The sequence below is a fragment of the Mustelus asterias genome, chromosome 21 (genome assembly GCF_964213995.1).
Source record: "Mustelus asterias chromosome 21, sMusAst1.hap1.1, whole genome shotgun sequence".
NCBI lineage: Eukaryota > Metazoa > Chordata > Chondrichthyes > Carcharhiniformes > Triakidae > Mustelus > Mustelus asterias.
Window position 1 is genome coordinate 1,275,953 of NC_135821.1, and position 24,951 is coordinate 1,300,903.

Genomic DNA, 24,951 nt, shown 5'->3' on the forward strand with positions numbered 1-24,951 from the left:
ATTCACCACCCTCTGGGTGAAGAAATTTCTCCTCACCTCAGTCCTAAAAAGATTCACCCCTTATCCTCAAACTATGACCCCTTGTTCTGGACTCCCTCACCATTGGGAACATTCTTTCTGAATCTACTCTGTTTAACCCTGTTAGAGTTTTACAAGTTTCTATGAGACCTATCTCACTCTTCTAAACTCCAGCAAATATTCTGGGTTCTGGGCAAGCGTGCTTTGGGAAGTTCGGCATTTATGTCAGTGCTCAAGAGGATTGCTGGCACATGGCCAGAAGGAACTTTTCCAGTGGAGACAATAAAAATATAACAAAACTTACTCCAACTTATAAATCAAAGAGAAGGTTTAATAAAGAAACTTCATTACTCCAACACTTGAAGCCTCACCCTGGGCCATTCCAAGTTCCCCACAATTCCCAACATTACCTACAGTACAGAAGGAGGCCATTCAGCCCATCGAGTCTGCACCGGCCACAATCCCACCCAGGCCCTATCCCCATGCATTTACCTGAGCTAGTCCCCCTGACTCTAAGAGACAATTTAGCATGGCCAATCCACCGAACCTACACATCTTTGGACACTAAGGAGCAATTTAGCATGGCCAATCCTCATAACCTACACATCTTTGGACACTAAGGAGCAATTTAGCATGGTCAATCCACCTAACCTACACATCTTTTGGATTGTGGGATGAAACCGGAGGAAACCCACGCAGACGTGGGGGGGAGAACATGCAGACTCTGCACAGACAGTGACCTGAGGCCGGGAATCGAACCCGGGTCCCTGGCGTTGTGAGGCAGCAGTGCTGACCACTGTGCCACCCATGCTACCCTGGTTCTAATGTTCTAATTTATACTGAGTCAGCTGATCGTCACATCATTCTGTCATTGGTAACGTGCTTTACTGGGTCAGCTGACCCTTACAGCTTGTCACCATTGGTCCCATGACTGGGTACATTCTAACGGCACGGATTGTGATACCCGCGGCAAAGTGCCGAACCGAGCTGGCCGCTAAGTGTTTATTTTGTGTTTCTCAGCCGTCCCGGGTGAGCCAATGCACTTGGGTGTTGAAGATGTCACTGACAGCAGCACCACCCTGAAGTGGAGAATGCCCGAACGGATTGGTGCCGGGGGGTTGGATGGATACCTGATTGAATACGCAAAGGAAGGCTGTGAGTACTGGGGTGGTTCGTCGATTCCATGGGCAGATTTCCCGCCCCGCTGTCGGAGCGAGAACGGGGGTGGGGGGGGGGGGGGGGGGGGGTGGGGGGGTGGTGGTGGTTGGGGGGGGGGGGGGGAGGGTGGGGGGGTGGTGGTGGTTGGGGGGGGGTGGGGGGGGCTTGGTGGGGGGGGGGGGGGGCGGGGGGGGTTGGTGGAGGGGCGGGGAGGGGGGTGGTGGGGGGGGGTTGGGGGGGGTTGTGGTGGGGGGGGTTGGTGGGGGGGGCGGGGAGGGGGGTGGTGGGGGGGGTGGTGGTGGGGGGGAGGGTGGTGGTGGTGGGGGGGGTGGGGTGGGGGGGGGGAAAGACTTTAACCAGCTTGGCTGCCTTGTCAGAATGCCAGTGTCATCCCGTCCTGGGCCATTTACCCAGAGGTGGGAAAGATGCGCTTGGAAACAGCGATTTAAGTTTTTAAGTTTATTTATTCACATCACAGGTAGGCTTACATTAACACTGCAATGAACTTACTATGAAAATCCCCTAGTTGCCACACTCCGGTGCCTGTTCGGGTACACTGAGGGAGAATTTAGCATGGCCAATGCACCCTAACTAGCACGTCTTTCGGACTGTGGGAGGAAACCGGAGCACCCGGAGGAAACCCACGCAGACACGGGGAGAATGTGCAGACTCCACCCAGACAGTGACCCGAGCCGGGAATTGAACCCAGGTCCCTGGCTCTGTGAGGCAGCAGTGCTAACCACTGTGCCACCCCGGTTCTATGGAGTGGCACATTGGAGCAACAGGAGGCCATTCAGCCCCTCGGCCTGCAGTGCTTTTCAATTAGAACATAGGAATTAGGAGCAGAGGTCGGCAATTCCCCCCTTCGAGCTTGCTCCGCCATTCATCACGATCATGACTGATCTCTCCCTGGTCTCAAATCCACCTCCCCACCTCTTCCCCATATCCCTTTAACCTGTTTTTCAAATCAGAAATATATCTATCTCCTTCTTGAAACCATTCAATGATTCAGACTCCACCGTGCGATGGGGCAGTGAGTTCCACAAATTCACCACCCTCTGCGAGAAGTAGTTCCTCCTCATCTCAGTTTTAAATCCACCGCCTCTCAGCCTATACCTGTGACCTCTTGTTCGAGATTGCCCCACAAGGGGGAAACATTTGGTCTACATTTACATTATCAATCCCTTTTAAAATTTTATATACCTCGATCAGATCCCCCCTCATCCTTCTAAACTCCAGCCAGTACAAACCCAAACTGTTTAATCTCTCCTCATACGTCAACCCTTTCATCCCCGGAATCAATCTGGTGAACCTCCTCTGAACTGCCTCCAATGCCACCTCATCCTTCCTCAAATAAGGAGTCCAAAATTGGACACAATACTCCAGATGTGGTCTCACCAACACCCTATACAACTGCAACAACACTTCTCTACTTTTATACTCCAGTCCCTTTGCGATTAGAGTGATGACTGATTTGTATCTGAACTCCAATCCTCTGCCTGGTTTCTCTAACCTCTGCATTATTCAAGATTTTAGCCAAAGACCATCAATCTCCGTCTTGAACTTGACTGCGCCAAGCCGAGGTTTGATCCAAACCCGAGGTTGGATAAACTTGGTTTGTTCTCACTGGAACGACGGAGGTTGAAGGGTGACCTGATAGAGGTCGACAAGATTATGAGTGGCAAAGAACCATAGAACCATAGAAAATTACAGCTCAGAAACAGGCCTTTTGGCCCTTCTTGTCTGTGCCGAACCATTTTATGCCTAGTCCCACTGACCTGCACTTGGACCATATCCCTCCACACCCCTCTCATCCATGAACCCGTCCAAGGTTTTCTTAAATGTTAAAAGTGACCCCGCATTTACCACTTTATCTGGCAGCTCATTCCACACTCCCACCACTCTCTGCGTGAAGAAGCCCCCCCTAATATTCCCTTTAAACTTTTCTCCTTTCACCCTTAACCCATGCCCTCTGGTTTTTTTCTCCCCTAGCCTCAGCGGAAAAAGCCTGCTTGCATTCACTCTATCTATACCCATCAAAATCTTATACACCTCTATCAAATCTCCCCTCAATCTTCTACGCTCCAGGGAATAAAGTCCCAACCTATTCAATCTCTCTCTGTAACTCAGCTTCTCAAGTCCCGGCAACATCCTTGTGAACCTTCTCTGCACTCTTTCAATCTTATTTACATCCTTCCTGTAACTAGGTGACCAAAACTGTACACAATACTCCAAATTCGGCCTCACCAATGCCTTATATAACCTTACCATAACACTCCACCTTTTATACTCGATACTCCGATTTATAAAGGCCAATGTACCAAAGGCACTCTTTACGACCCTATCCACCTGTGACGTCACTTTTAGGGAATTCTGTACCTGTATTCCCAGATCCCTCTGTTCAACTGCAGTCTTCAGAGTCCTACCATTTACCCTGTACGTTCTACTTTGGTTTGTCCTTCCAAAGTGCAATATCTCACACTTGGCTGCGTTAAATTCCATTTGCCATTTTTCAGCCCATTTTTCTAGTTGGTCCAAATCCCTCTGCAAGCTTTGAAAACCTTCCTCACTGTCCACTACACCTCCAATCTTTGTATCATCAGCAAACTTGCTGATCCAATTTACCACATTATCATCCAGATCATTGATATAGATGACAAACAACAATGGACCCAACACCGATCCCTGTGGCACACCACTAGTCACAGGCCTCCACTCAGAGAAGCAATCCTCCACAACCACTCTCTGGCTTCTTCCATTGAGCCAGTGTCTAATCCAATTTACTACCTCCCCATATATACCCAGCGACTGAACCTTCCTAACTAACCTCCCATGAGGGACCTTGTCAAAGGCCTTGCTGAAATCCAGGTAGACAACATCCACCGCCTTCCCTTCATCCACTTTCCTGGTAACCTCCTCGAAAAACTCTAATAGATTGGTCAAACATGACCTACCACGCACAAAGCCATGTTGACTCTCCCTAATAAGTCCCTGGACAGAGTGGATAGTCAGATGCTCTTTCCTAGGGTAGAAAAGTCAAGTACTCGGGGACATAGGTTTAAGGTGAGTGGGGAAAAGTTTAGAGGAGATGTGCGAGGCAAGTTATTTTACACAGAGGTGTCATGGTGGCACAATGGTTAGCACTGCTGCCTCACAACGCCAGGGACCCGAGTTCCATTCTTGGTTTGGATCACTGTCTGTGTGGAGTTTGCACATTCTTGCCGTGAGTTTCCTCCGGGTGCTCCAGTTCCCTCCCACAGCCCGAAAGACGTGCTGGTTAGGGTGCATTGTCCGTGCTAAATCCTCCCTCAGTGTACCCGAACAGCTGCCGGAGTGTGGCGACTAGGGGATTTTCACAGTAACTTCATTGCAGTGTTAATGTGCAGCCTTACTTGTGACTGATAAATAAACTTTAAATTTTGAATGTCTGGAAGGTGCTGCCCGGGGAGGTGGTGGGAGCGGGTACGATAGCGGCATTTAAGAGGCAACTAGACGAATACATGAATAGGATGGGAATGGAAGGATATGGATTCCGTAAGTGCACGCGGTTATAGTTTAAGCAGGCATCATGGTCGGTGCAGGCTTGGAGGGCCAAAGGGCCTGTTCCTGTGCTGTACTGTTTGTTGTTCTTTGTGCTCTACATTTTGCTCTAACTGTGAAAACTGCTTCTCTGCAGCCGATGAATGGATCGCGGCCAACACTGAACTTGTGGAGCGTCTTGGATTCACAGTCAAGAATCTCCCCACTGGAGAGAAGATTAACTTCCGTGTCCGGGCGGTGAACATTGCTGGGAAGAGTGCACCCGCCATGCTCTCCCAACCCGTCACCATCCGGGAGATTGTCCGTAAGTAGCAATCAAATCAACTCTGTTGCCAATGAGTTGAAGCATCCATCTTGAAGGAGCTGGGAGCATAGCATTAGTCTCCAAACTATACACGTGATGCATTTTCTTCAGGTGAAATTTGGGGAGTCTCAACAAAGCCTCGTAATGTTTTAGCGACAGTTGGCTTCCTTGTCGAGCTCTGCCCTTGTATTAGGATCCCGCTTGGGAGCATTTAGGGCGGCCATGTGGTTAGCATTGCTGCCTCACAGCGTCAGGAATCCGGGTTTGATTCCGGCCTCGGGTCACTGTCTGTACAGGGTTTGCAAAATCGCCCCATGTCTGCGTGGGTTTCCTCTGGCTGCTTTAGTTTTCTTCCAAGATGTGTAGGTTAAGTGCATTGGTCATGCTAAATTGTCCCTCAGTGTCCAAAGATGTGCAGGTTAGGAGGATCGGCCATGTTAAGATTCCTTTTAATGTCTAAGGACATGTAGGTTAGGGAGATTAGCAGGGCAAATATGTGGGGCTTATGGGAAATGGGCCTGGATGGGATGCTCTGTCTGAGAGCTGGTGCAGGCATGATGGGCTGAATGGCCTTCTGCACTGTAGAGCGTCTATGATTAGCCACAAGTTTATTTTATGAAATTCAAATTTAGCCATTGCCCGAGCTTTGTGGATTACAACCTCCGTGACCCACACCACAGGTTTATTTTAGAATTCAAATTCAAATTTGACCATCGACTGTGCTGGGACTCAAAGCTGAAACCCCAGAGTGTTGCTCCCGGTTTGCGGTTTACCAGTTCGGTGACCCATACCACTAGGCCTCAGCAGGAGAGCACTCTGCCAGATTGGCCAGGTTCTAACATTCTATTAGAACCTGGCCAATCCCGTTGTTGGTGAGACCACATCTGGAATATTGTGTCCAGTTTTGGTCTCCTTAATGGAGGAAGGATGTTGCGGCATTGGAGGCAGTTCAGAGGAGGTTCACCAGGTTGATTCCGGGGATGAAAGGGTTGACGTATGAGGAGAGATTAAACAGTTTGGGCTTGTACTGGCTGGAGTTTAGAAGGATGAGAGGGGATCTGATCGAGGTATATAAAATACTAAAAGGGATTGATAATGTAAATGTGGACCAAAAGTTTCCCTTGTGGGGCAATCGAGAACAAGAGGTCACAGGTATAGGTTGAGAGGCTGTAGATTTAAAACTGAGATGAGGAGGAACTACTTCTCGCAGAGGGTGGTGAATTTGTGGAACTCGCTGCCCCATCGCGCGGTGGAGTCCGAATCATTAAATGGTTTCAAGAAGGAAATAGATATATTTCTGATTAAGAAAACTGGATATGGAGAACAGGTTGGGAGGTGGATTTGAGACCAGGGAGAGATCAGCCATGATCTTTCTTGCCACAATTATCGACTGGAAGTTGTGTCAATGCTGAGACACTTGCAATCTAACCTTTCGTGTGCCTTTCCTTTCCATGTAGAACACCCCAAAATCTGGCTACCACGTCAACTGAGACACACACTTGTTCGGAAAGTTGGGCAACAAATCAATCTTGTGATACCTTTCCAGGTGAGGAACCTTTGTGTGTGCGCGCATATATGTGTGTGTGTTTGTGCGGCAGATATATGTGTGTGCGCGCGTGTGTGTGTGTGTGTGTGTGTGGATTTCTATGTCTGTGTGCACATTATTGGACTGTGAGAGGAAATCGGAGCACCCTGAGGAAACCCACGCAGACACGGGGAGAATGTGCAGGCTCAGCACAGACAGTGACCCGAAGCCAGAATCAAACCCGGGTACCTGGCGCTGTGAGGCAGCAGTGCTAACCACTGTGCCACCGTGCTGCCCCGGGTACCTGGCGCTGTGAGGCAGCAGTGCTAACCACTGTGCCACCGTGCTGCCCCGGGTCCCTGGCGCTGTGAGGCAGCAGTGCTAACCACTGTGCCACCGTGCCGTCTTCTACATATCTTCAAACTCTTTGTTGATAAGATCCTTGGAAGGTAACATTCATTTACTAAATTCATAGAATGAAACCAGGTAACAGCATATCTCCCCCGTCGGAGAACTGAACCTTGTTTTCCTATGTGACAGGTGGAGATATTCCCCAAAATATTAACAAGGAACAAATCTCACCGTCCTGCCCCTCCCCGCCGCCCCGCCCCTCCCCCCCCCCCCCCGCAACCCCCCAACCCCCCAACCAGCAATGAAAGAACAGAACGACCAAACATGGATCATGTCCGACCTCTTAATCATTCCCTACCCCTCTCAAATTCCACCACACTGTGTTAGGAGCCCTATCCAACCCAATTAATCTACAAATTTTCCTCCAAGGTTGCTTTCCTTGAATAGAATAGAACCCCAACAGTGCAGAAGGAGGCCATTTGGCCCATCGAGTCTGCACCGACCACAATCCCACCCAGGCCCTATCCCCATCACTCCATGCATTTACCCTAGCTAATTCCCCCTGACACTAAGGGGCAATTTAGAATGGCCAATCAACCTAACCCGCACATCTGGGAGGAAACCCACGCAGACATGGGGAGAATGTGCAGACTCCGCACAGAGAGTGACCTAAGCCAGGAATCGGACCCGGGACCCTGGCGCTGTGAGGTAGCAGTGCTAACCACTGTGCCACCTTGCTGCCCCATTGATATGACTTTCTCCGATTCCAAGACTTGGGAACCTATACCAGAGCGTAAAAAAACATGGAATGCTTTTTTAGAAACATCTATCATGGGATCTGGAATCACTGGTTGGGCCCATCCTTAGTTGCTCTTGAACTGAGTGGCTTACTCATCCCATTTCAGAGGGCAGTTAAGAATCACATTGCTGTGGCTCTGGAGTCAGATGTAGGCCAGACTGGGTAAGCATGGCAGATTTCCTTCCCTGAAGGAGATAGAGTTGAGGGAGTGGGAGAGGGAGAGAAAAAAAGACAAATGAGGATTGGAGGAAATAGGTGATAGCGGAGAGATTGGGGAGGAGAGTTGATGGAATATAGCAGAGGTGGGGCAACGGCAGTGTGACTTAATCTACAAGATGCACTGCAGCGACTCACCAAGGCTCCTTCAGCAGAACCTTCCAAACCCACGACCTCTACCACCTAGAAGGACAAGGGCAGCAGATACATGGGAACACCACCACCTGCAGGTTCCCCTCCAAGCCACTCACCATCCTGACTTGGAAATATATTGGCCGTTCCTTCACTGTCACTGGGTCAAATTCCTGGAACTCCCTCCCTAACAGCACTGTGGGCGTACCTGCACCAAATAGATTGCAATGGTTTAAAAAGGCAGCTCACCACCAGGGAAATCATGGGTGGCACAGTGGTTAGCACTGCTGCCTCACAGCGCCAGGGACCCAGGTTTGATTCCCGGCTTGGGTCACTGTCTGTGTGGAGTTTGCACGTTCTCCCCATGTCTGTATGGGTTTCCTCCGGGTGCTCTGGGTGCTTCCTGCCACAGTCCAAAGATGCGCAGGTTAGTGGGATTGGCCATGCTATATTGTCCCTTAATGACCAAAGATGTGCTGCTTCAGTGGATTGGCCATGCTAAATTGCCCCTTAGTTTTAGGGGACCAGCGGGGTAAAAATGTGGTGTTACGGGGTGGGACCTGAGTGGGATTGTTGTCGGTGCAAGCTCAATGGGCCGAATGGCCTCTTTCTGCACTATAGGGATTCTATTTTATGATTATACGATTAATTGGGATAGGCAATAAATACTGACCTAGCCAGCGATGCCCCCCCCGTGTGTGTGTGTGTGTGTGTGTGTGTGCGTTAGTTTGGGGCAAGAACGTGAACAGGCAGAGTCTATATAAACAACATACTACGATAAACACTCTATAGAGTCTATTTAAACAGCGCACTGCAGCAAACAGTCTACAGAGTCTATTTAAACAGCTCACAACAGTAAACAGTCTATAGAGTCTATTTAAACAGCACACTACAGCAAACAGTCTACAGAGTCTATTTAAATGGCACACTACAGCAAACAGTCTACAGAGTCTATTTAAACAGCACACTACAGCAAACAGTCTACAGAGTCTATTTAAACAGTGCACAGTCGTCCAAAACAGAGGAGAGAAAATTGAATGGGCGAGGGAAGGGAAATCTTTCTGATTTAAGAGAATAACTCTGAGTTGATTAGCTGGCGCACTTCACTTTCTCAACCCACTCGGAACTGGACTGACTATTTGATTCTCAATAGGGAAAGCCACGGCCTTTGATCACATGGTTGAAAGATGGGCAGCTCCTGGACTCCAAGCAAGTCAGCACCCGTAACAGTGATGTGGACACCATTCTCTTCATCCGAAGTGCCCAGCGTGAAAACTCTGGGAAGTACGAGCTCAGTGTTCAGATTGAGAACTTGACTGACAAGGCAACCGTTAAGATTCAGGTTGTTGGTAAGCACCGTCGTCTGGGGGGTATCTTTAGTTATGGACAGGCCAAAAAAACCCCTTGGCTTGAAGTTGATAGTATACATTGAAATGTTTCACGAAAGACACTTGACAAAGTTGATTCCTGGGAGCATAAGAATGTATGAAATTGACAAAGACTATCTGGTCCATCAAACCCCCAACCGCAATGACTGGAGCAAGAAGACAGGCACTTCTTCCGTCTCTCGACCTCCCCTCCTCTTCCTCATACCCATTCCTTGCAGCCATATTATTGGGAAAGGGAGAAGCAAAAGAGGAAAAACCCCAGGAACAATTGGGAAAAGATATTCCAGAAAACGCATTTCCAACTCGCTCAGACAATCTAGTCCAGAGCTCACGAGTCATGCATTTTCCATGAAGATATTGATGTTTTATATGCTGTATTCTCTGGCCCCAGGCAGGAACGCATACAGCTCCCTCATGAAGGCTACAGAGAGCAGGCTGTACACTGTAGCAAACAGTCTACAGAGACTACTTAAATGCCACATTACAGCAAACAATTTATGGAGTCTAGTTAATTATCAAACTACACAAACAGTCTACAGGGTCCATTTAAACAGCACACTATAGCAGTCTACAGAATCGATTTAAACAACACACTACAGCAAACAGTCCACAGAATCGATTTAAACAACACACTACAGCAAACAGTCCACAGAATCGATTTAAACAACACACTACAGCAAACAGTCCACAGAATCGATTTAAACAGGACACTACAGCAAATAGTTGACTGAGTCTATTTAGACAGCAAACTACAGCAAACAGTCTACAGAGTCTATTTAAACAGGACACTACAGCAAACAGTCGACAGAGTCTATTTAAACAGGACACTACAGCAAATAATTGACTGAGTCTATTTAGACAGCAAACTACAGCAAACAGTCTACAGAGTCTATTTAAACAGCACACTACAGCAAACAGTCTGCAAAGAACAAAGAACAGTACAGCACAGGAAACAGGCCCTTCGGCCCTCCAAGCCTGTGCCGCTCCTTGGTCCAACTAGACCAATCGTTTGTATCCCTCCATTCCCAGGCTGCTCATGTGACTATCCAGGTAAGTCTTAAACGATGTCAGCGTGCCTGCCTCCACCACCCTACTTGGCAGCGCATTCCAGGCCCCCACCACCCTCTGTGTAAAAAACATCCCTCTGATATCTGAGTTATACTTCGCCCCTCTCACCTTGAGCCCGTGACCCCTCGTGATCATCACCTCCGACCTGGGAAAAAGCTTCCCACTGTTCACCCTATCTATACCCTTCATAATCTTGTACACCTCTATTAGATCTCCCCTCATTCTCCGTCTTTCCAGGGAGAACAACCCCAGTTTACCCAATCTCTCCTCATAGCTAAGACCCTCCATATCAGGCAACATCCTGGTAAACCTTCTCTGCAGTCTCTCTAACGCCTCCACGTCCTTCTGGTATTGCGGCGACCAGAACTGGACGCAGTACTCCAAATGTGGCCTAACCAGCGTTCTATACAGCTGCATCATCAGACTCCAGCTTTTATACTCTATACCCCGTCCTATAAAGGCAAGCATACCATATGCCTGCTTCACCACCTTCTCCACCTGTGTTGCCACCTTCAAGGATTTGTGCACTTGCACACCTAGGTCCCTCTGTGTTTCTATACTCCTGATGACTCTGCCATTTATTGTATAACTCCTCCCTACATTATTTCTTCCAAAATGCATCACTTCGCATTTATCCGGATTAAACTCCATCTGCCACCTCTCCGCCCAATTTTCCAGCCTATCTATATCCTGCTGTATTGCCCGACAATGCTCTTCGCTATCCGCAAGTCCAGCCATCTTCGTGTCATCCGCAAACTTGCTGATTACACCAGTTACACCTTCTTCCAAATCATTTATATATATCACAAATAGCAGAGGTCCCAGTACAGAGCCCTGCGGAACACCACTGGTCACAGACCTCCAGCCGGAGAAAGACCCTTCGACCACTACCCTCTGTCTCCTATGGCCAAGCCAGTTCTCCACCCATCTAGCCACTTCTCCTTGTATCCCATGAGCCTTAACCTTCTTAACCAACCTGCCATGTGGGACTTTGTCAAATGCCTTACTGAAATCCATATAGACGACATCCACGGCCCTTCCTTCATCAACCGTTTTTGTCACTTCCTCAAAAAACTCCACCAAATTTGTAAGGCACGACCTCCCTCTTACAAAACCATGCTGTCTGTCACTAATGAGATTGTTCCGTTCTAAATGCACATACATCCTGTCTCTAAGAATCCTCTCCAACAACTTCCATACCACGGATGTCAAGCTCACCGGCCTATAATTTCCTGGGTTATCCCTGCTACCCTTCTTAAACAGCGGGACCACATTCGCTATCCTCCAATCCTCAGGGACCTCACCCGTGCCCAAAGAAGCGACAAAGATTTCCATCAGAGGCTCAGCAATTTCATCTCTCGTCTCCCTGAGCAGTCGAGGATAGATGCCATCAGGCCCTGGGCTTTGTCAGTTTTAATGTTCCCTAAAAAACCTAACACTTCCTCTCTTGTAATGGAGATTTTCTCTAACGGGTCAACACCTCCCTCCAAGACACACCCGGTTAACACGCCCCTCTCCTTCGTGAATACCGATGCAAAGTATTCATTTAGGATCTCCCCTATTCCCTTGGGTTCTAAGCATAATTCCCCTCCTTTGTCCCTGAGAGGACCGATTTTCTCCCTGACAACTCTTTTGTTCCTAACGTATGAATAGAATGCCTTAGGATTCTCCTTAATCCTGCCTGCCAAGAACATCTCGTGACCTCTTTTTGCCCTTCTAACTCCCCGTTTGAGTTCTTTCCTACTCTCTCTGTATTCCTCCAGAGCTCCATCTGTTTTCAGTTGCCTGGACTTAACGTACGCCTCCCTTTTCATTTTAATCAGATCCTCAATTTCCCTGGTTATCCACGGCTCTCGAATCCTACCTTTCCTATCTTTCCTTTTTACAGGCACATGCCTATCCTGCAGCCTTATCAATAGTTCCTTAAAAGACTCCCACATGCCAGACGCGGACTTACCCTCGAACATCCTCTCCCAATCAACATCCACCAATTCCTGCCTAATCCGGCTATAGTTAGCCTTCCCCCAATTTAGAATCTATCAAGAAACCATTCAACGATTCAGACCCCCTCAAAGGCCAGCACATCCTTCCTTAGATATGGGGCCCAAAACTGCTCACAATACTCCAAATGGGGTCTGATCAGAGCCTCATACAGCATCGGCAGTACATCCCTGCTCTTGTATTCTCGCCCTCTAGAAATGAATGCTAACATTGAATTTGCCTTTCCAACTGCCAACCAAACCTGCATGTTAACCATAAGAGAGGGCGACTAGGGATGGATGAGCAACCATTGTTGGCCCAGCCAGTGACGCCCCCCCATGCCATGGATGGATTTTAACCAAAGAGCCAGCCCCCGGCATTAATTGATCCCTGCTATCCCTTCCAATCATCTCAGGATCTATGCGTCCTTCCCTCCCTGGAACACGGCACGGTAATGCCACTGAAAGACTTTGGAGAGCTCAAAGCTGTTGACTAAAACCTCTCTTGCTGTTGTGTAGGAACCAATGCCATTGCCAACTTTGTATAGAGAATAGCGCAGTTCATCATTAATTATTACTTTTATTCATTCATGGGATGTGGGCATCTGGAAGGTTTGAATTATAAGGAGAGGCTGGATAGGCTGGGACTTTTTTTCCCTGGAGCGTAGGAGGATGAGGGGTGACCTTAAAGGGGGTTATAAAATCATGAGGGGCCGAGATAAGGTGAATAGCCAAGGTCTTTTCCCCAGGGAGTCCAAAACTCGAGGGCAGAGGTTTAAGGTGAGAGGGGGAAAGATTTAAAAGGGACCTGAGGGGCAACTTTTTCACACAGAGGATGGTACGTGTTTGGACTGAGCTGCCAGAAGTGTTTAAAAGTTTATTTATTAGTGTCACAAGTAGGCTTACATTAACACTGCAATGAAGTTACTGTGAAAATCCCCTGGTCGCCACACTCCGGCGCCTGTTTGGGTACACTGAAGGAGAATTCAGCATGGCCAATCCACCTAACCAGCACGTCTTTGGGCTGTGGGAGGAAACCACGCAGACACGGGGAGAATGTGCAAACTTCGCACAGACACTGACCCAGGCCTGGAATTGAACCCGGGTCCCTGGCGCTCTGAGGCAGCAGTGCTAACCACTGTGCCACCGTGCCATCCCGCGGTTGTAGAGGCGGGTACAATGACAACACTTAAAACACTTAAAAGACATTTGGGCAGGTACATGGATGGAAAAGGTTTAGAGGGATATGGGCCAAACGTGGGCAAATGGGGCTAGTTCAATTTAGGAAATCTGGTCAGCATGGACGAGTTGGGCCGAAGGGCCTGTTTCCGTGCTGTATATCTCTGTGACTTATCACTCTAATTCTAATTGAAGTGTTGCAGAACTGGGAGCAAATGCAGGCCAGCACGAAAAGTAGGGAGAAGGAGTCAGAGAGAAACTTAGAAAGAAACTTAGAAACTTAGAAACCCTACAGCGCAGAAAGAGGCCATTCGGCCCATCGAGTCTGCACCGACCACAATCCCACCCAGGCCCTATCCCCACATATTTACCCACTAATCCCTCTAACCTACGCATCCCAGGACACTAAGGGTATTTTTAGCATGGCCAATCAACCTAACTCGCACATCTTTGGACTGTGGGAGGAAACCGGAGCACCCGGAGGAAACCCACGCAGACACGAAGAGAATGTGCAAACTCCTCGTGAGAGAGAGAGAGAGAGAGACAAGTGGAGATGGGGTGGGGGAATAGCTGTGAAACTATGGGCGGGATTTCCCAGCCACACTCGTTCCAAAACCGGAAAATCCCGCCCAATGTCAATGGGCCTTTGCATGGTCCGCAACCCCCCGCCCCAACCCTCCTCGCCCATTCTCGTAGCGGGGAGGGGTTGGGAAAATTCCCCACTGTATTCCAAAATATGTCAGACCCAGGAGTGAAAATGGGAAGGATTTGGATTTTGGTTCTGCCGTTTAGACTTCAGAGATTTCCACACACGACAACTTGCCCTCATATGTCCCTGTGGGGCGGCACGGCGGCACAGTGGTTAGCACTGCTGCCTCACAGCGCCAGGGACCCGGGTTCGATTCCCGGCTTGGGTTGCTGTCTGTGTGGAGTTTGTACATTCTCCCCGTGTCTGCGTGGGTTTCCTCCGGGTACTCCGGTTTCCTCCCACAGTCCAAAGATGTGCGGGTTAGGTGGATTGGCCGTGCGAAATTATCCCTTAGTGTCAGGGGGGTGAGCTAGGGTAAATGCATGGGGTTGTAGGGATAGGGCCTGGATGGGATTGTGGTCGGTGTAGGCTCGATGGGCCAAATGGCCTCCTTCTGCACTGTAGGGATTCTATGATATTATTCCCTTCAAACAGGCAAATGGTGGCACAGTGGTTAGCACTGCTACCTCACGGTGCCAGGGATCTGGGTTCGATTCCTGGCTTGGGTCACTGTCTGTGTGGGGTTTGCACATTCTCCCCGTGTCTGCGTGGGTTTCCTCCCACATTCCGAAAGACGTGCTGGTTAGGGTGCATTGACGAACAGGCGCCGGAGTGTGGCGACTAGGGGATTTTCACAGTAACTTCATTGCAGTGTTAATGTAAACCTACTTATGACACTGATAAATAAACTTTAAACTTTATTCGAGAGAGAGGGGATGTGGTCATTACATCCTGAGGTAAATTTAATGGAATAGTTGGGAGAAAGGATAAACAAATTCTTCCTTTGCGCCAAATTCAATTCTCCGTTTAATTATTTCTGAATCTTTAGTTTCCTCGGAGTTCCTTTTCCTTTCTTCCCAATTCCTCCCCATTCCCTGGGACTTTCTCCTCCTGTCCCGTATCCGTTAATATACGCCTACTTGTGACACTAATCAATAAACAAATAAATAAACAGACCTTGTCGAGTAACTTTCCCTCCAAACTTGGAGTTAGTTTTCCCTCAGAACCTGCCGGCGAAATTATTATTTTTTTAAATTCATTCGTGGGACATGGGCGTCTCTGGCTGGGCCAGCATTTATTGCCCATCCCTAGTTGCCCGAGGGCAGTTGAGAGTCAACCACATTGCTTTGGTCTGGAGTCACATGTAGGCCAGACTGGGTAAGGACGGCAAGGATTTCATATGTGGAGGAAGTAGTGGGCAAAAACCAGAATTATGCCACCTTTCTGCACAGCTTGAGAAATAAAACTGGTAAGGCACAAAACATTCATCATTGATGTCCCAATGTGGTCAGAACGGCCCCGGCGAAGGTGCAGTCTTCTGGAACTTTCTGCAGATGAATGAAACCTGTCGCAGGGTAATCACAGTCACGAGGAGAAGGCCTGATACATGAGAAGAGTTGGCCCAAATGTAAAGGACACAAATAATTCACTAGAAGGATAAAAGTCAAGGACTTGGAGCCAGAAGGGATCAGTTTAAAAGATTGACACTGGGTTAATAGAGCTTCCGATAGTAGGATGAGCAAAGATAAGCAGGCCCAGGGATCAGATGTGCAGAGCTCTGATCCAATACAACTGGAGCTATTCCAGATCCTGATATCAGATTTGCTGGTCATGATTGTATAACCCACGCCCAACACTCTCTGATATACCCTACGCCTCACAATGTAACACTTCCGAACACTCTCTGTACTTCACACTTCCCAATGTGACATTTTCTAAATATACCATAGAAAAGAACCATAGAACCATAGAAAATTACAGCTCAGAAACAGGCCTTTTGGCCATTCTTGTCTGTGCCGAACCATTTTTTGCCTAGTCCCACTGACCTGCACTTGGACCATATCCCTCCACACCCCTCTCATCCATGAACCCGTCCAAGTTTTTCTTAAATGTTAAAAGTGACCCCGCATTTACCACTTTATCTGGCAGCTCATTCCACACTCCCACCACTCTCTGCGTGAAGAAGCCCCCCCTAATATTCCCTTTAAACTTTTCTCCTTTCACCATGCCCTCTGGTTTTTTTCTCCCCTAGCCTCAGCGGAAAAAGCCTGCTTGCATTCACTCTATCTATACCCATCAAAATCTTATACACCTCTATCAAATCTCCCCTCAATCTTCTACGCTCCAGGGAATAAAGTCCCAACCTATTCAATCTCTCTCTGTAACTCAGCTTCTCAAGTCCCGGCAACATCCTTGTGAACCTTCTCTGCACTCTTTCAATCTTATTTACATCCTTCCTGTAACTAGGTGACCAAAACTGTACACAATACTCCAAATTCGGCCTCACCAATGCCTTATATAACCTTACCATAACACTCCAACTTTTATACTCGATACTCCGATTTATAAAGGCCAATGTACCAAAGGCACTCTTTACGACCCTATCCACCTGTGACGTCACTTTTAGGGAATTCTGTACCTGTATTCCCAGATCCCTCTGTTCAACTGCAGTCTTCAGAGTCCTACCATTTACCCTGTACGTTCTTCTTTGGTTTGTCCTTCCAAAGTGCAATATCTCACACTTGTCTGCGTTAAATTCCATTTGCCATTTTTCAGCCCATTTTTCTAGTTGGTCCAAATCCCTCTGCAAGCTTTGAAAACCTTCCTCACTGTCCACTACACCTCCAATCTTTGTATCATCAGCAAACTTGCTGATCCAATTTACCACATTATCATCCAGATCATTGATATAGATGAGAAACAACAATGGACCCAACACCGATCCCTGTGGCACACCACTAGTCACAGGCCTCCACTCAGAGAAGCAATCCTCCACAACCACTCTCTGGCTTCTTCCATTGAGCCAGTGTCTTATCCAATTTACTACCTCCCCATGTATACCTAGCGACTGAACCTTCCTAACTAACCTCCCATGAGGGACCTTGTCAAAGGCCTTGCTGAAATCCAGGTAGACAATATCCACCACCTTCCCTTCATCCACTTTCCTGGTAACCTCCTCGAAAAACTCTAATAGATTGGTCAAACATGACCTACCACGCACAAAGCCATGTTGACTCTCCCTAATAAGTCCCTGTCTATCCAAATATTTGTAGATCCTATCCCTTATCACACCTTCCAATAACTTGCCCACCACCGACATCAAACTTACTGGCCGATAATTTCCCGGATTTCTTTTGGAACCTTTTTTAAACAACGGAACAACATGAGCCACCCTCCAATCATCCGGCACCTCCCCCGTGAATACTGACATTTTAAATATGTCTGCCAGGGCCCCTGCAAGTTCAACACTAGCTTCCCTCAAGGTCCGTGGGAATACCCTGTCCGGTCCTGGGGATTTATCCACTCTGATTTGCCTCAAGACAGCGAGCACCTCCTCCCCTTTAATCTGTAAAGGTTCCATGGCCTCCCTACCAGTTTGCCCTATTTCCGTAGACTCCATGCCCGTTTCCTCAGTAAATACGGATGCAAAAAAACCATTTAGTATCTCCCCCATCTCTTTTGGTTCCATACACAGTGTACCACTCTGGTCTTCAAGAGGACCAATTTTATCCCTCACTATCCTTTTGCTCCTAACATACCTATAGAAGCTCTTTGGATTTTCCTTCACTCTGTCTGCCAAAGCAATCTCATGTCTTCTTTTAGCCCTCCTGATTTCCCTCTTAAGTAGCTTCTTGCACTTTTTATACTCCTCGAGCATCTGATCTGTTCCTTGCTGCTTGTACATTTCATACAACTCTCTCTTCCTCTTAATCAGTGTTACAATCTCCCTCGAGAACCAAGGTTCCTTATTCCGATTTACTTTGCCTTTAATCCTGACAGGAACATACAAACTCTGCACTCTCAAAATTTCTCCTTTGAAGGCCTCCCACTTTCCATTTACATCCTTACCAGAGAACAGCCTGTGCCAATCCACACTTCCCAGATCCCTTCTCATTTCATCAAATTTGGCCTTTTTCCAGTTCAGAACTTCAACCCGAGGACCAGATCTATCCTTATCCACGATCAGGTTGAAACTAATGGCATTATGATCACTGGATCCAAAGTGTTCCCTCACACTCACATCCATCACCTGCCCTAACTCATTTCCCAGTAGGAGATCCAATATCGCATCCTCTCTAGTTGGCACCTCTATATACTGATGTAGAAAATTCTCCTGAACACATTTTACAAACTCTACCCCGTCTAAACCTTTAACAGTATGCGAGTCCCAATCTATATGTGGAAAATCCGGCCCCAAGGTAACAACCATATCCCTCAGTGACCACCTTGCATTTAGATAGCACCTTTAACTTAGTTAAGTACCACATCCCGTTTGAAAGGGACATCGCTGGAGCAACAATGGAGCATAAATTCACACCAAGACAGAGAAGGAGACAGAGAAGGAGACAGAGAAGGGATGGCACAGTGGCACGGTGGTTAGCACTGCTGTCTCACAGCGCCAGGGACCCGGGTTCGATTCCGGCCTTGGGTGACTGTCTGTGTGGAGTTTACACATTCTCACCGGGTGTTCCGGTTTCTTCCCACAGTCCAAAATGTGTCGGTTAGGTGGATTGCCCATGCTAAATGCCCCATAATGTCCCAAAATGTGTAGGTTAAGTGGATTGGCCGTGCTAAATTGCCCCTTAGTGTCCAAAGATGTGCAGGTTAGGTGGATTGGCCATGCTAAATTGCCCTGTAATGTTAGGGGGACTAGCTAGGGTAAATGCATGGGGTAGTGGGGATAGGGCCTAGATGGGATTGTGGTTGGTGCAGACGCGATGGGTCGAATGGCCTCCTTCTGTACTGTAGGGATTCTATGATTCTATGAATATGATTCAACATGAACAACTTGCCCAGTACCCATCTGCAGCTCACACCCTTCTCTGCAGCGCTGCCCGTCTTTAGAATGTGCTTTCCTCCCAGTGCAGTCTAGTCGATGTCACTGAGCTTGTGATGTTCCTTCTGTTGGGATCACGTTACAGAAGGGATCTGTCAGTAATTCCACTCCATCCCTGTGCGCCAGGCCCGTTCGTAAAATTCCAAAGGGTAGCCCGGAGAAAGAAATGCCCCCTTTGCCCTCGAAAGCAGTTTTGCGGCAATTGGAAAGCTTACGAGTTGGCGTGGGAGACACGTCCCAGTCTCTGACTGCCCCCCATGAACTGTGTGACCTATAGGACGTCCAAACCCCCAAGTGTTTCAGAAAGTCAGTGGGAGATTTATTTTCACAGTAGCTCGAGCTGTGAAAGACTCAGATTCTACTTGGTCTACAAATCATGTGTCGTGTCCAAGGCTTTTATTCCGTACTGGTGTTAATTGCCGGGTAGAAGACAGGAGGAAGATCAAATGTTCCTCGCTGGCAACAGGCCCGAGTTTTGACATCTTGACTTTGAAATTCTGAGTGATATGTCTTCATCCCTCTCCAATTCCAAAGAAGTCAAATCTTGCTTCACCTCCAATGTCGAACCTTCCCAAGTTGTAGAGGTTTACAGCATGGAAACAGGCCCTTCGGCCCAACCTGTCCTTGCCGTCCCATTTTTTTTAACCACTAAGCTAGTTCCAATTGCCCGCGTCTGGCCCATGTTGATTGTTCTTCACGTTTGAGGGAATAGATTGGAGTCTCTCGGATCCTGGGTAGAGGGTCGGCTCATCTCAGTGAGACCTCGGAAAATGATCCACCTTTTGCAATCCGGGCTGGCATTTCTGTTCCCTCCGGTGGGAATGCTGCACTGTCAGAGGTGCTGTCCTTTCGAGAATGTGGGGTTTGCCTGCCTGTTCTGTGGGTCAGATAGTTGGGTGGTTGTCTTTGGCCGGCGCAGGCATGATGGGCCGAAGGGCCTTTTCAGTACTGTAGACTTCCATGACTCTATGGCATTGCCACTACACTCGTATTTCCCCAATCTGAGTAAGGAGGTTTCTCTTGAATCTAATCTCTTATTGGATTTATTAATGACCATTCTCTACTTATGATGCCTGTGGGTTGGACTCGCACACAAGTGGAAGTATCTCCGTGATTATCCGACTAATCCCTTAATCATTTTAAAGATTCCAATCAGGTCAACTCACAGTCTGCATTTCGAGAAAAATGAACCCCAGTCTTTCCTGATAGTTGTACCTTCTCAGTTCTGGCATCATCTTGTGAATCAGAACTAGGAGCAGGAGTAGACCATCTGGCCCCTCGAGCCTGCTCCGCCATTCAATAAAATCATGGCTGATCTTTTCGTGGACTCAGCTCCACTTACCCGCCCGCTCACCATAACCCTTAATTCCTTTACTGATCAAAAATTTATCTATCCTTGCCTTAAAAACATTCAACGAGGTAGCCTCAACTGCTTCACTGGGCAGGGAATTCCACAGATTCACAACCCTTTGGGTGAAGAAGTTCCTCCTCAACTCAGTCCTAAATCTGCTCCCCCTTATTTTGAGGCTATGCCCGCTAGTTCTAGTTTCACCTGCCAGAGGAAACAACCTCCCTGCTTCTATCTTATCTATTCCCTTCACAATCTTATATGTTTCTATAAGATCTCCCCTCATTCTTCTAAATTCCAGTGAGGATAGTCCCAGTCTACTCAGTCTCTCCTCATAAGACAACCCGCTCAACTCCGGAATCAACCTAGTGAATCTCCTCTGCACTCCCTCCAGTGCCAGTATATCCTTTCTCATGTAGGGAGACCAAACTGTACACAGGTGTGGCCTCACCAGCACCTTATACAGCTGCAATATAACCTCCCTATTTTTAAACTCCATCCCTCTCGCAATGAAGGACAAAATTCTGTTTGCCTTCTTAATTACCGGCTGCACCTGCAAACCAACTCCTTGAGATTCCTGCACAAGGACTCCCAGGTCCCTCTGCACAGCAGAATGCTGCAATTTTTTAACCATTTAAATAATAGTCCATTTTGCTGTTATTCCTACCAAAATGGATGACCTCACATTTACAAATGAATCCTTTTTGCACTCTCTCTGGTAATTCGTATCCCATCTGTAACATGAAGATTCGATTCATACATCTCACAAAATGCCATTTAAGAAAGAGCAGCTCAGGACTTGGCCAACATTCCTCCCTCAATAGCAGCATATAGTCCAATGGCACGGCACAGGAACTTAACTAGACAAAAGGAGGAGACATTAAGGCAGGTGACCACACACTTGGCCAAAGAGGTAGGTTTTTGAAGTCCTCATGTATCAGTCGCTGAAAGTAAGTGTGCAGGTACACCAGGCAGTAGAGAAGGTAAATGGTATGTTGGCCTTCATATAGTGAAAGGATTTGAATATAGGGATAGGGATGTTTTGCTGCAATTGTATAGGGCGTTGGTGATGCCACACCGGGAGTATTGTGTGCAGTTTTGGTGTCCTTATCTGAGGAAGGATGTCCTTGCTATAGCGGGAGTAGCCCAGTCCGTCACGCAATCCAACGTTCCATCCATTGACTCTGTCTACACTGCCCGCTGTCTCAGCAAAGCAGCCAGCACCACGCACCCCGCACATCAAATCGAGTGCAGCGAAGGTTTACCAGGCCGATTCCTGGGATGGCAGGTCTGTCATATCAGGAGAGACCAAGTCAGTTAGGATTACATTAGGAATTTAGCAAAATGAGAGGTGATCTCGTAGAAAGTTTTAAAATTCTGACAGGATTAGACAGGGTAGATTCAGAAAGAATGTTCTCGATGGGGGGCGGGGGGGGGATGGTGGGGAGGGAAGGGGGGGAGGGAAGGGGGGGAGGGAAGGAGGGAGGGAGGGGGGAAGGAGGGAGGGGGAGAATCCAACTGAAACAAAGATTGGACACAAGGGAGTAATGGGAATGTCGCAAAAATATTGGGGAGGTGATGGCCTAGTGGTATTGTTGCTAGACCATTAATCCAGAAACTCAGCTAATGTTCTGGGGACCTGGATTCAAATCCCGCCATGGTAGAGGTGGAATTTGAATTCGATTTTTTAAAAAAAATCTGAAATTAAGAATGACCATGAGACCATTGTCGATTGATGCAAAAGTCCATCTGGTTCACTAGGAAATCTGCCATCCTTACCTGGTCTGACCTACATGTGACTCCACAGCCTCCCTGAACAAGGGCAACTAGGAATGGGCAATAAACTTGGATAAACTCTTTCTTTAATCATTCGTGGGACATGGGCATCGCTGACTTTTATTGCCCATCCCTAGTTACCCTTGTTCAGAGGGCAGTTGAGAGTCAACCACGTTGCTGTGGCTCTGAAGTCACATGTCGGCCAGATCAGGTAAGGCCGGCAGATTTCCTTCCCTAAAGGGACATTAGTGAATCAGATGGGTTTTTCCGACAATCGACAATGGTTTCATGGTCATCAGTAGATTCTTAATTCCAGATATTTTTTATTGAATTCAAATTCCACCATCTGCCGTGGCGGGATTCGAACCCGGGTCCCCAGAACATTAGCTGAGTTTCTGGACTAATGGTCTAGCGATAATACCACTAGGCCAGTGCCTCCCCAATATTCTTGCGGCAGTCTTACTGCAGGAGGGAAGAATCTTTGTTTAAAGAGTTATTTAAAGACTTGAGACACCTCACGTGTAGTTCTCGTTGTAACATTGTAAAGTGCAGCAGATAGTGTGTGTTCAGCAAGCACCCAGGACTTGCGATGAACAAGGAACAGGAGTGGCCATTCAGCCCCTCGAGCCTGCTCCGCCATTTTCCATGGCTGATCTGACTGTAACTTCAAATCTGCATCCTTCCTGCACCCAATAACCTTCTACCCCCTTGCTTACTGAGAACTTACCCACCTCTGCCTTAAAAATATTCCAAGACGCTGATCCCACCGCCTTTCGAGGAAAAGAGAGCCAGAGACTCAAGACCCTCTGAGAGAAAACATTTTTCCTCATTTCCGTCTTAAATGGATGACCTCTTATTTTTAAACAGTGATCCACAAGAGGAAACATTCTTTCCACATCCACCCTGTCAATACCCCTCAGGATCTTTATATGAGGGGTATTAAATCTAGGGGATTTTCACAGTAACTTCATTACTATGTGAATGTAAGCCTACTTGTGACTAGTAAATAAACTTTACATGATGCCATTGATGACCAGATAATCTCCTTTTGGCGATGTTGGTTCAGGGATGTATGTTGGCCGGGCTATTTGGAAAACTCCCTGTGGCTCTTCTGTACACAATGCCCTGGGATCTATAACATCCACTCAAGAAGGCAGAGGGGGCCTCCATTGAATATCCCATCTCCAAGAAATCACCTCAGGCAGTGCAGCATTCCCTCAGTATGACACTAAACTGCCAGCTTAGATTGTGTGTTTGAGTCCTTGTATGGGGTTTGAAGACGTGACCTTCTGCCTCAGGGATGTGAATGTGGCCCATTGGAGATCCTCAGGCTTTAGTTTGAGCTGAAATGAAAAATATGTCTTTTACTCCATTCTTGTAAACATTTTTTTTGCTGTAATGTTTCTTTGTTCTGAATCTACTCCAGATAAGCCCGGCCCTCCAGCAAGCCTGAAGATTGTAGATGTCTGGGGATTCAACGCCAGCGTAGAGTGGGAGCTCCCGAAGGATAATGGAAATGCAGAGATCATTGGTTACACCATTCAGAAAGCCGACAAGAAAACCATGGTGAGAGGGTAAAGCTAGCAGGACTGGCACCGCAATGTATCGACACACGCTTTGGTATTCTATACTATCCAGCAATGAATTCCAATGAAGTCCAAAGATGTGAATGTTAGGTGGATTGGCCATGCTAAATTGCCCCTTAGTGTCCAAAGATGTGCGGGTTAGATGGATTGGCCATGCTAAATTGCCCCTTAGTGTGAGGGGGAGGGTAAATACATGGGGTTACGGGGATAGGGCCTGTTGGGGTTGTTGTCAGTGCAGGCTCGATGGGTTAAAGGGATTCTACGGTTCAGCTTTAGACAGGGAGCGGGAAGGAATTGGTCACGAGGGAACCAGAGTGTGCAGTAGGGACTGAAGGCAACAGATTTGGCCTTCCCAATATTTCACTTGAGGCAGTTTCTCCAATGGTCTTGACCCCCGGTTTGGCTCTGGCTGAGGAAATATTGATGAGGTTTTCACCCTTCGTTCCAGGAATGGTTCACCGTGTATGAACATAACCGCAAACCCCACTGCACCATCTCTGATCTCATCATGGGCAATGAGTACTATTTCCGCGTCTTCAGTGAGAATATCTGTGGCCTCAGCGACAGTCCAAGAACATCGAAGAACACTGCCTTCATCCAGAAAGACAGTAAGTGACAGGATTAACTCCTCTCTCATCAGGAGATCAGAGGAGCATCCAACTCTCCCAACGTTTAATGCATTGCCTAGGATAGGACATTGTGTCCAGTCTGAAAGTTGTGTCACTGCTTTTTCCATCCAGTGTTGGCATGAACTAGCCTTACGCACAATCTACTGTAGACTAATGTGTCTGCTTAGCCTTCGAAGGTAGTTTGTGGGTTCAAGTTCCACTCTACCGCTTTGGGGAGGTACTGGTGGCATAATGCTGAAATCAGTGGACTAGTAGTCCATAAAATATAGGAGCAGAATTAGGCCATTCAGCCCATCGAGTCTGCTCCACCATTCAATCATGGCTGATATGATTCTCAACCCCATTCTCCTGTCTTTTCCCTGTAACCTTT

The 24,951-nt window shown here is 47.7% G+C and overlaps 1 protein-coding gene across 1 annotated transcript in view; it reads left to right on the forward strand.

Annotated features, from left to right (window-relative positions):
• Positions 1-24,951, forward strand: part of mybpc2a (myosin binding protein Ca) — a 111,700-nt gene that overhangs the window by 79,193 nt on the left and 7,556 nt on the right. Inside the window, exons 23-28 of the mRNA XM_078237271.1 lie at positions 1,039-1,173; positions 4,853-5,020; positions 6,478-6,566; positions 9,197-9,392; positions 23,793-23,932; positions 24,401-24,560. Coding sequence (XP_078093397.1) covers positions 1,039-1,173; positions 4,853-5,020; positions 6,478-6,566; positions 9,197-9,392; positions 23,793-23,932; positions 24,401-24,560 — 888 coding nt within the window. The remainder of the gene's footprint in view (positions 1-1,038; positions 1,174-4,852; positions 5,021-6,477; positions 6,567-9,196; positions 9,393-23,792; positions 23,933-24,400; positions 24,561-24,951) is intronic.